Source organism: Chenopodium album, chromosome 9 (assembly GCF_948465745.1).
Source record: "Chenopodium album chromosome 9, dcCheAlbu1.1, whole genome shotgun sequence".
Classification (NCBI taxonomy): Eukaryota; Viridiplantae; Streptophyta; class Magnoliopsida; order Caryophyllales; family Amaranthaceae; genus Chenopodium; species Chenopodium album.
This window is the reverse complement of record NC_137842.1, coordinates 55,025,526-55,038,388: the sequence shown is the minus strand read 5'-3', so window position 1 is coordinate 55,038,388 and position 12,863 is coordinate 55,025,526. Positions and strand designations below refer to the sequence as shown.

Below are 12,863 nucleotides of genomic sequence, written 5' to 3'. Positions count from 1 at the left end.
GGTTGTTCTATTTGTCTCAAATTCATCCAGAAAAATCATTCAAACTTTTTAAAAAAAAAGTTTAAACACATTATTTGTATGGTTAAGACATTACATGCCCTTGAAAGATCGTATGGATTTATCTGGGGCAGACAAGCTTAGTCAGGTCTCGGTTTCAAATGCAACAAGGCGGAGACTGTCGGGATTTGGAACTTAAAGAAAAAACATTCCACTCTGATAGGATATAAATGGAGAAAACAATTTCTATCTTGTTTTTATATAATAAGATTATGGAGATAACAAGAATCGACATTTAGGAAATAATATACGACGTATAAGCTTTAATCCCCCTTCCCCCAGCGGGGAACTAAGCTTTCCTCTTTTTGGTAATGCTACAAAATAAATTGTTGGAGGGGTTAAATTATTTTACTTTTATTATTTTGCATTTGTAACTAAGATTGATTTGGAATTTTGGAGTGTGTTTAATTTGTCCAGTAAGTAACATATATGGATCCTCTTTCCGCTACCAAATATCAGTTGGCAGTATTAGAACCTCAATTATGCCCTTACGAATGCAGACATTTCATTAAGAGGGTTGAATTCAAACTTGCTAGAACTTAAAATGTTGGAGTAGCTTTGAAGAACAAATACAAAATCATCAGAAAAAAAAAAAAATAGGTGATTGAATACCTCGGTTCTTTACTGAACTTATTAATCATGTACTAGCAAAAGCATCCTGAGACATTCATGCTGAAGAGAGATTATATTATCATAATCATAATGGCTACAATCATGCTCCATGAACTTATGAATCATAAACGATTATAACAGAGAAAAGGCGTTGGTATAAATGTTTAAACATTTACTGCTCAAATACACATTTAACAATTTATGAGACAAATTTTTGCTTAGTCTCTCTTTATTTATTCAAATCATGCAATTTTTTTTAAGTAAAAGTGTATATTAATAATCCCAACTATTTGGGATGTACTTGAGTCCCAAGTAATGCATATTTGTCCGCTTGGTTTTTGTAGAACTCAACTCTTCTAATATCCTCACAAGTCCTAGTAAATATTGGAAATTTTAAATAAGAGATGTACAGGGATTGGACAATTTGTAGATACACAGATTTTACTATAACTGAGTTTTTTGTCAAGTTTAAATATCTAAAATTTATGGGCATTGACAGTTTTGACACATACCATAACTAGTCTCTGAAACTAGTAATCAGCAATAAGGCCTGGTGATATTATACAGTAAAACAGATTCAGTTTCCTAGCCTAATGAGTGATGAAACTATATAACGTCGGATTTAAACTAGGTGCTGAAAATGCACATCCAAAACGAATAACATTAGATGTGTTCATGAATTATGTGCAAGGCAAAGTAACAAACGGGTACAAAGTATAAACGACACATAATACCTTGACCAATGAGCAATAAATATAACAATTTCCCCAAAACTTGCAGAGGGATCACACAAAACCCTCCTTGACAATTCTGCAGATGATACATAAGAACACACCATTAACTCTTGCTAGTTTAAAATAAGTATATAAATTCAAAAGTGTGAAGATCTTATGATCCACAGATAAAACACCACAAATTCAATGAACAAGATATGGAAAATAATCCTAAAATTTGATCAGCCAGAAGTAGCTCAAGGCTTCAGATTATGCTGGATTGATTATTCCATCACTAAGGGTAGATGGTCCAGATTTAAAATGTTGTACATACAACAGAACTGCACAGCGCAGATTAATACTATGTGCCTTATGCAGATATACAGAAAAAGAGACAGGTCCTGCTCAGATTTGGCAGTGCTGGAAGTAGAATAAGATCACCTCAGTCAAAGTTGCTTGAATGGTAACGTTCTTGGTACATGTTTGGCAGAGGCGGGAAGGCATTGCTTGTACGTTCATCACTTCCCCGATTAATCAGCTTACTTAGTCCCTTTTGAGTATGAATTTGAATTAGGGCCCATCCCTCGAGAAATTTGAGGCCTCGAGATACTAAAATCACAAGACAAGATCAAAGTATGTTCTTGGAAGTGTAACCAACATTGGTAGAGTCAACCTACCTGTTACTTCTTGGTTGCTGTACAGCTCCTTTTCGTATAGCTGCCCGGTTCTTCATCTCTGCACTGTTAGAGAAGCCACAGAAGAAAGCAAAATGTCAAACCATCAGGGTCTTTGAGAATTGCCAAGATAATAATTCCTGAAGTTTTTTGAAGTGGAGCATGCCAATTACCAATGAGGATATAGGGTAAGCAAATTTGACATAAGGATATTGAAACAATATAGTCATTTCTAAACAAGTTGATAAACTAAACTTGTCCAAACCGCAAATAAACATAATGCTTGAAAGTTTGGTAAATAGTGTAGTATTTAGATAGCTCTGCTCACATTCAGGTTAGAAATGATCACACAGATGCTGAATTCCTTCATAAGCTGTTTAGTACTGAATCCAACAAATGAAAAACAAAAAATTCCATCCTGTTGAGATAGAGTTTGGGGAGGTGCACATGTATGTAGCTTTTCCCCTACTAGTCAGATACTACAAAAAATGATACTGTAATATTTTGGAGAGACTCACCGCTCAAGGAATCTTTTTTACATAAGGCAAGTGTAGTTTTAAGAACTTTGACAAACGGCTATAAACTTCGTAGAAAGGACAACAGAAAGTCCATCATCATCACCAAAAAAATAATTGGCAAAATGTGAAATTGAAAAGTGAAATGCATTCAATTTTTTTAGATGAATACCTGTTAAAGTGTTCAGCTTTTGCCTTCTTCAGAATGCTGCTCTTTGCATTGGAATAGGCGCTTGATTCTCCAAATGCTACATGTAAGCATCATATCATATGGTAAGAGAATAGACAATAGTAGACTATAAGAGTCGAATGATCATTTTGGGCCCCACAAAAACAACAAAGATACCTCCGCAAAAAGTCCGTCTCTTAGACGAGGGGGGAACCTTTGAACAAAACTGGATTTGACGAGTTTGCTTTCCTACAGTAAAAAATAAAATAAAAAATAAAAAATTCAGAAAACCCATATGAGCTAACACCTCCATATAGAATAAATCAACAAAATAAATAGCTTGAGTATTAGAGGAAACTTACGGGCACTATCATTCTTTAATCTTTGTGCTAGTCGCTCTACTGATACATTTACAGCCTCATTTACTTCCTTCAATTTCGCCTGCAAGGAAAAAGCCTTGTTTAAAACTGAACAATAAACAAGTACCATTCAAGCATTTAGATTGATTACACAAGACCACACTTAAAGCCTTTTCCAAAAGGGGTAAACCAAACATAGTAGCAAGTAATAGAACATAAAGCGTCTGCCTGATAAAGCACACCAGATAGTCAATTACCTGATACAGTTGTCTCCAATTAAATGTCACGTTATACTTTTTCATCCTCGCCTCTACCACTTTAACACTCTCAGCAAAAAATTTTGCCTCATAAAATTTCTTCCAAAGTTTATCAGTAATTGGACTAAGATCCCTCTCCTACAATAGTTCAAAACAATACAAGACTTAAGATAAAATAGAGTAAAGATATTCAATGCACAGAGGCCAAAGAGATAGTTCAACTTACAGCTGTAGCATTTTCAATATGCATCAACTGCTCCACAGTACAATGGGGCAAGATGCGCTCTAGAAGATGTGAATCTAATGGAGCAACATTACCAATGTATCTAATGTTATCTATTGCTGTCTGAACACATAAATCAACCAGAGATGGAACTTCCCCATTCCCAATTTTTTGTTTATCAGAAAAGTGTATATACCCCGATCTCATGTCTTCAAAGTCCTGCTGGACCCAAATAATTAGAAAACAAACAGTTAGAAAATCCTGAACAGAATCTCAGACACTGAAAAATTTAATCTTTTTCACACTACCTCAGTTACCTCTAAAACTTAAGAATATTAATGTTCCAGCTACTTTACTCCATTAATAACACTAGCACAGCAGAAGCATGAGGCAAAAGAATCATCCTTTCGATGAAGTTAGAGGGTGATAGAGAGCAAGTACCCCACAAGTGGGAACATAGATGGTCTGCTAACGTAAATGTTTTCGACATAGGGAGGGGGAGGGGAATATACAGTAATAGGAAGAAAAGCCAGAACTGAGGAAGCATGCCCATCATTAAGCACAAGACACAATCCAGAAGTCAAATTTTTAATTCAAATTCTAAGCCAGAATTTTGAGGATTGAGAGTTTGAGACAAATACTTGTATATACATCAACCACTAATCTGTTCTGCTTTATAATCTTTTCTTCCACTGGGGAATAAGTCAGTAACAGAACGGAAGATCAGTAGCCAATATTCATTTTGAGCTTTTATTGCATACCACAAAAAATTCATCTTGACCCCATCCCACCATATCCATTTCATCCTAAAATTTAACAATTGTCTGATGGCTTTTCATCATAAAAAAAGACTGTGGTTTATACTTTATAGGGATCACATTTCTCTAGGTAAACTTAGAGAACCATAAATTTATAAAAGAAGCTTCCAAATTGAGAAGAATGAAGAAAAAAGAGGATTGTGAAGGCAAAAAAAAGTTTGGAGGAAAAGAGTAGATCGAAGAAAGAGAGAGAGAGAACAGACGTGAAACTTCTTTACCAACGACGACCACCGATCTGATGCCAGAAACCACCAGTTAGTCTCAGAGACATAATACCAACGACCACCAAAATCTGTCAATTTACTTCCCAATCGCGAACTAGGGTATCTAATAATTAGGGCCTTTCATATTGGGGTAATATCATTAACATTCAGGTAATAAATAAAGGGCTTTTGCTTGAATCTGTCAATTAAAAGACTGAGTAACAATTAAATTGAAGATTAGTTCACAATAATCTTCCTAATCTTCATGTAATCCTTTTTAGGATGTCTGTATCCTATTACTCAAAATGAAAGTTTTCTACACACAAACCATGTGTTGTAAAACCTTCCTAAGACAATTGAATTGATATGGAGGAGTGGAAACATCCTTAAAAGTTCGATCATTTCTTTCTAGCAAAAAACACCATTTCTTGCTAGCTAAGCACACCACAAGATCATCAATTTATCATTACTGCATTTCGCCAAAGCAATACTGAATCCTCAAAGACCACTTCTAAGCATACCCAATATCAGTGTATAAGTTTTGTTTAGACTAAAGCAAAAGAACAGGAATGAAATTCCATTAACATAGAGATCAAATACAACATTGTGTTGTAATGAAGTCTGGGGTACATGCTCTAGCAAAAGGGCAAGACAAGCAATTGCTTTACAAAATTGCAACTTCACAGCACATCACATTAAGATTATGAAATTACATGGGCAACCATCAATCACACATGGGCTTTCTAGAAGACTATTTATGAATTGAAAGGAGTAGAATCATAATTTCTAATGGTATATAGCCAACTTTTACAAAAGGTATTAAATATTATACCTCATTTTTTTTTAGACCCACTCATTATAGTTACAGAAAACTTCAAAAAAAAAAAAAAAACAAACAAACAAACAAAAAAAAAAAAACAAACAAAAAACAAAACAAAACAAAACCAAAAAAAAAAAAAGATAAGTAGATGTAAGAAAATGTAAGAGATAGAGCAAAAAGGTTGAAGGTGTAAGATAAAGTAAGAATGAGAGTGCAAAAAGGATGGTTAGGTTTAAGAAAGAGTGGTAAATGTAGTGTACAAAGGTAAGTTTTTTCATTAAAGAATGGTAAGTTGGTAAAGATAATGAGTAGGAAAAAAAAACTATAAAGTGAGTAGAACAAATAAATTAAAAACAAAATAATTATGACTACAATTAGGCTATGTTTAGTTCACCTTATTTTTATGATTACATTTAGGCTATATATATATATATATATATATATATATATAGGGGAGGGATCCGGTGAGAATAGGTTCATATGTGAGAATTCATACTTATATGAGAACTGATTTTAAATTTAGAACATGTGAGTAAAAGTTTAGAACATACGAGTAAAAATTTAGAACATCGGAGTAATAATTTAGAACATCTAAGTGAGTAATATGTTTAGAACATTTGATTTAAGAATTAGAACAAGTGATTAAAAATTTATAAAATCTGCTTTATGAAATTTTAAACATATGAGTAAAATTTAGAACATTTGATTTAAGATTATGAACATGTGAATAAAAATTTAGAACAAACAAATATAGAATATAGAAAGAGTGAATAAAAAATTTATAACATATGAGTAAAAATATAGAACATACGCTTTAAAATCTGGAACATATAATTAAAAATCTTAGAACACACATTTTAAAATTTAGAACATATAAGTTCAAATTTTGGAACAAGTTATTTAAAATTTATGATATTAAACTTAACTAATTTATGGTTTAAAACATGTGAATACTAAATTAGAACATTTGATTTAATTTTAAACACCTAAGGAAAAGTTTATAACATCAGATTTAAAATTTAGAACATAGAAGTAAAAATTTAGAACATAAAGAGTGTTCTCACATAAGAAAAATTCTCACGAGAGCCTCCCCCTATATATATATATATCAAATGAAGTCCTGCAGCATCAATGTGTATTTTCCAAATATATAATTTTCATAATATTTTTTCATTAAAGAATTTAATACTACGTATTTAACAGTAAAAAATTAACACATAAACAATAAAGTATGATCTGAAATAAGTAATGAACAAAACATAATGTTAGCTAGCTAATAATGAGATCCAATTGCATATTTATATAAACGAATTACTATAATAATTAAACTAAACTTGTTTTTTTAACCTACTTAACATTTTTTTCATCAAAGGTAATTAGGTTTTTTACGAAACTTATTCACAAATACACAATCATGTATGTAGTATTAAGATTACATTGTATGGTAGTTCTAGAGTAATTTACAAACCAGCTATAATAATAAGTAAATTTTAAAAAGTTGAACACGAACAAATTAAATAATAAAACGGAATAAAAAACAAAATATCCTTTCACAATATATTAATTACAAGCTTTAATATGGATAAATTGACACCATGAGTCCCAACAATGACCGGCTTTCTTTAAAATGTCCCAACTATTGATTAACTCGTAGGAACCTAACTTTTGAGAGGTCTTTCTCAATATAGTCCTTAACATATTATTAACCAATTAATAGAGCCATGTGTCTTGTTTTCGTTAAGCGTAATTAGAAAAAATCAATCCTCTACCACTCTAAACACCCACCCCTCTCGTTACACCATCTTCATGTTACTTTAAAAACAGACCACTAAAAACTCAACACGTGACAATGTCTACTTTACCCGATCATTGTAAGCTAGGGATTGTTCTAATAAGAACACCTCTAAAGTTGGAAATGTCATGAGTTGATCAATAGTTGGGACCGTTTAAAGAAGAACGTCAATATTTGGGATTGGTAATGTCATTTTTTCCTTAGTTATTTATCAAGAGAACAACACTTGTTAATGAAACAATATATAACTTACATGGATTAAAAATATGATCCATAATTAGAAAGTAATACTACTAAAACATTTTAAAAAGCATAGCATTTAACTCAACAACAATAACACTACTAATAATAATAAAGTATAATAATTCATTTGCAACTATTATAGCTTTGGAACCTAATATTATAAATCAACAAACATGAAACTAAATTAAATATGATATAGTAAAACAAAATAAAGGTTGAATAACCAAAACCTCTTAATTCTTCTTTGTGAGATAGGACTGTAGCATATCTCACTTAACCTTCATTGATTCCAACTTTACTCGTCTTCAAATTAAACATTTTTTCCATCCAATTGGATTTGCTTTTCCCCTCTTTCATAGGTTCATGCCATAACCCCTCACATCGATATCGTTTTAAGAATCCCGCCCAAATTTATAGCAATTTGTACTAGTGTTGATGACAACCCTCGATTGCCTCTTCATTGCAAAGCCTTAGCTTTCTTCACAGTTCACACCACTAGAAGAAGGTAGACCACCATGAGTACCAATGGTTACTACGTTCACATCATCTTCATCCCTCTTCCTTTTTTTCCACAACCACCACTTTGAAGCAATCCCACAGTTCCTTTTCAATAGAAAAATGCATCGTAATTTCCTAAACATTTTCGTGTACAATATTTTTTTAACGGGCAACAAAAAATATGATATGCAAAGTCCAAATTGTCACTTCATTCTCTTCATGGTAACAAACCCATTTGATAGTGTGCTTTTTCAAGAGGCAAAGGCTCTACTCCCCATGATGCTTCTTCCAATTATGGTAATTCAAGAGGTGTCACTTTGATACCTGAGGTGCATGGGAGGAGTGTAAGACACACTGGAGATAAACACTTTGTTTGTAGCTAGGTATAAGAGCTTCACTCTCTCTCTTTTATTAGCTCTACTTGGATGATGCACATTTTGTTGTTAATATGGTGGTGGTGGTGGTGGTGGTGGTGGTGTGGGCTTGTAGGGATAGCTGATAAGACAATATCAACTCCATTGCTAAAGCTTCATTGAGTAACAATTGACACGCTACTTTGTGAGGAAAAATCGTGATCTTGGAAATTTGGTTGAGGGATTTGTTGTGACGTGATTTGTTATGGAAGAATTAGTTGAAAATTATATAAACTCCCACTCATTATTCGAAGATACCTATTTTTTCGTGTATGAGAGGTGAAAGAATAAAAATTTGTGAAATCTCTCTACCAATTGTGCCACCATATGTTATAAAGCATCCCAAACAGACCTTGAAACAAATAAAGCTCGAACTCACTTGTGCCCCCCTTGACCTTGGTTGTCAAGCCACATCGATGCGAATACTGCTTGTCGCGAAAAGCCAAGAGTGCTCATCAAGCTTGGCTCTAGACTGTGTTGCTCCTTGTCTTGCTTGCGCCCTTGTTGCCAATAGACAAAAGCACACCACACGATTCGTTTAATGGGCTATGATAGCTATAAGCTTGATCATTTCCAAAAGGAGATAGTAAAGATCCATTTGAAAGATAATAAAAGGAGAATAGAAACAAAATTAATGTCGGCCCATCTAAAAAGTGGACAACATTTTTTGAAGTTGGCAAAGCTCATTCAAAGAGCGCCTTGATGCGCTTAACTTTTATCTCTATAAATCCATAGCGCACATTTATGCACATAACGCATCCCAATCTCCAACTTCAAATTATCATGCTTAGCGCACTATAAGAAGTTTTAGAGTGTAGCATTCCTAAGCTACACCCAAAGACTTGTTTTAGTAGGCATTGATAAAAAAAACAAATAAATTAATTATTGGTTTTCAAACTAAAAGACATTTAATACCAACTCATGGTATAAATGATATAATGAGAAGACTTGATATAATGGGTGGGATTACCATGAAATGAATGAGTCCCACCAAATTATAAAACTCCTCCATGAATGGATCCACTGCATGAAGCATTCTTTAAGAAACCACTCCTAAATAATTAGAGTGTTATTCTTTGATAAACTCCTAAATAATTAATAATTCTTTGATAAACTCCTAAATAATTAATATTTCTTAACGGATAGAGTATTAATATGGCTAATTGAGACAAAGAAAGTAGTTCACATTGCCCTCCTCCTTAGACATATCTCATTAGAAATGTAATACATCATAGTGTGAATGGGCAAAACATGCAATTTTCTAGTTGTTAAAGACTTAGTTTTAGGGACATATAAATACTTTGATAAATCTTGGAACCTTAAGAATCCTATTCTATTCAAGGTGAAAGGTTGAGAAATGGAGTAACATTGCTCATTACAAAGAGATTAAGAAGTATTTCAACCTTAGCACAAGGAATTGTAAAGGAGACTTGACTTCCAGTACAAAATGGCTTTTATTCTTGACTCACTTCATACTTTAATGAGTTTAAGCAATATTAATACTCTATCCGTTAAGAAACCACTGTACTTATCATGAGTTTCTTGAACTCTCTTAGAGAAAATTTACATACTTATTAAGATATCATTCATGAATAACACTCTCGCACATAATCTTTTCCGAAGATTTAACCTTAAGTTTCAGTCTAAAAACATGAAAAGAATTGGTTGGAAAAGCACGTTATAACTTTAGTCAGCATGGAAGTAGGCTACCAAATACAAAAGGGAGGAAAAAAGCATAAAGTTTTTAATAAAATTACAAATATAAAAAGGATTACTTTAGTTTGTAGGGGAGTAGGCTAACAAAATGGGTGAAAAAAATCATAATTTTTAAATAAAATAAGAATGTAAAAGGATAAAAGGTGACAATTGGTCTTGTATGGACCCGGTCTACAATAAATTATTGTAGACCCAAAATTTGACACTTTCAAATAATATAATCACATTTTGGATGATATAATCACTTTTTAAGACGATATAATTATCTTTTTGTGAGTCATATTTTGAATTATATAATCTCATATTAAACCATTTAATGAGATTATATAATTATCTTTACGATGATAAAATTTAAAAATCATCTTTTGAATGATGTAATTCACTATTTCATACTTTTTATAATGATAAATTCACTTTTTGAGTGATACATTTACATAACAGTTTCAAGATGATATAATCACTTTTGTAGTAATATAATCACATTTCGTATGGTATAATTACATTCGTATGGTATACTAGAAGGTTGGGTCTACAATAAGTTATTGTAGACCGGGTTTATTCTAGTCTTTACCAAAAGGTGAAACACATCACACATTCCCATTTGAAAACTGAAGAGGCTGAACACGAGAGAGAGAGGGAAAATCGCGAAGAAAAATAGTTAAACGGAGTTTGAAACTTTACTATCCCACGTCAACTTACATGGATATGGATATGGATATGGATAAGACATCAATAGCTAGGTTAAAGGCAACCTGGATTCTTTATAGAGGCTAGAAATTAGTGAATCACTAATCTCACTAAGAGATTTAGACATATACACGCATGAATATGGATATGCCATAAACAGCTAGGCTCCCTGTGAGCTAGCATATGATTCAATGCTTAAGTTTTAGTTTTGGTTTTGGAATTGAGGTTTTCAAGTGAACAAGGATATTAAACTAATTCAACCTGAGAAATGAAAAATAAGATGGAAGCAAGATGGTGGGAAATGCATGAACAGCAAGACATGACTCAAACAACAAAATCAAGATCTCTAAGAAAGAAAGGGAAAAAAAAAAATGAAAGTTATCTTAAAAAACAAGTTCCCTAATTCCCTAATGAATTAAATTAAATGAGTTATCCTAATGACTATGAAGTATAAAAATGATCAGAACTTGTGTTTTAAAATACTAATTGAATCAACATTGCTCTGCTAATTGGTTTCTAACACAAACATTATAATTAGGCTTAATTGAAAAGAAAACAAAAAAAAAACCATGAGTTGACTAGAGATTAGAAGCATAGAAATATCCATATAATGCAGTACCCAACGCCTGAATCTATGCGTCAGCTGTTCAGATAAGATGGACAACTGGGGCAATGTTGATTAAGTGCCATCTGAAACTAAAGTATCTATAACTTCAAAAAAACACACATGAAGAATGCTTCTAATGGAAGCTGAATGAACCGATTCATGAAACGAAGACGTAATATGGGAGGAAGACAAGATTCCCTCGTACAATTCAGAAAAAATGTAAACAATGCAGGTGAAGGCTTTCCAAGTAAAAGATTCAAAATTTACACCCATGTAATTATAAATCATGTAGCTTTTTCCACATTAAGAAAAAATGTGTAGGCATCAAGTCATCTTCTTTCGACAATTCAAGTACAAAATTACAAATCCAAATGCACCATCCTTCAATTGCATCATGAAGTACCCAATTCAAATAGAATTTTGCCCAATATTCCTCTGAACCAAATTGTGTTGATGTCTTAAACAAAGTTAACAATATCAACAAGCTTAAATTGGACTCATAAATGTTCTAGGCCTCTAGCATCTACTAAGGTCCAGGCATAGAGTAAAGTGGCTTGTGATCACAAAAACCAGGGAAACACACAGATGCAAATTTGATTGAATTATCAAATTAGCACCCCCATCATTTATTTTCGATTAAAGAATATCAACGTATATTGGGGAAAAATTGTAGCAAAAAAAAAAAAAAAAAGGATTGATCATCATAAACTTTTGAAACTTCAGTAATTGTAACCAATTGCTCAATTATCAACCTTAACAATTGTTCAATTATCCACCTTAGAAGAACCTAAGTTGATTATACTGACAATCAGAAAAACGATAAACCCTAGATTGGTGAGATTGATATTCGATGATCAATCAAAAAACGAAAAAAAAAATACACATACATTGTACCTGAGATGCTGCTTCAATGGAGGAGAGAAATCCCAGAAGCCGGTTGAATGGAGGATTCAGAGCACGCGCTACAATGGAGAATTTACCGGACGCGCTTCGATGGAGGAGAGAGAGGGTGCAATGTAAAAGAGAAAAACTTCAAAAGAAAAAAAAATATAGAAAATATAGGAAGCCGATTAATGACACGTATACACAAGCAGTTATGTCAACCGTCAGATTTATAAATTCCTACTTTTTAAAAAGATGATTTATGATTTATGATTTTTTTTTTTTTTTTTTTTTGACGGGGATGATTTATGATTAGTGACTATACTAGTTTAAGGTCCCGTGCAACGCACGGTTTTTGCTTAACCGAATTATGAATTACAATGTTAATATAACCATAATATTGAGAGTGATAGCTAGCTCAAGTGGTTAGAGCTTCCCTCCCGATTCCTAGAGATCTTGGGATCGATTCTCACCCCCGCCCTTGTGGCTCTCTAAACACCAACCATAATATTTATATAAAAATAAATGACAATATTTTGTTGGCATGTTTTGACTGACACAATATTTTATAGCATACTATAACTGGAAAAATATTATATACAAAT

The 12,863-nt window shown here is 32.6% G+C and overlaps 1 protein-coding gene across 3 annotated transcripts; it reads right to left on the bottom strand.

Annotated features, from left to right (window-relative positions):
• Positions 1–1,517: 1,517 nt before the first annotated feature.
• On the bottom strand, positions 1,518–12,424 carry LOC145559897 (uncharacterized). 3 transcript variants are annotated; one of them, XM_081621174.1, is made up of 8 exons: positions 12,271–12,424; positions 3,583–3,798; positions 3,357–3,494; positions 3,103–3,181; positions 2,918–2,989; positions 2,744–2,819; positions 2,060–2,122; positions 1,518–1,991 (listed from the first exon to the last, which is right to left on the bottom strand). In XM_081621174.1, exons 2-8 carry the CDS (start codon positions 3,784–3,786, stop codon positions 1,922–1,924), a joined length of 702 nt encoding a protein of 233 aa, XP_081477300.1. In that variant the 5' UTR covers positions 3,787–3,798; positions 12,271–12,424; the 3' UTR covers positions 1,518–1,921. The 3 variants fall into 3 exon arrangements, with proteins under 3 accessions (XP_081477300.1, XP_081477301.1, XP_081477302.1); XM_081621175.1 differs by having other exon boundaries at positions 3,583–3,801; positions 12,271–12,411; XM_081621176.1 differs by having other exon boundaries at positions 12,264–12,409.
• Positions 12,425–12,863: the final 439 nt, after the last annotated feature.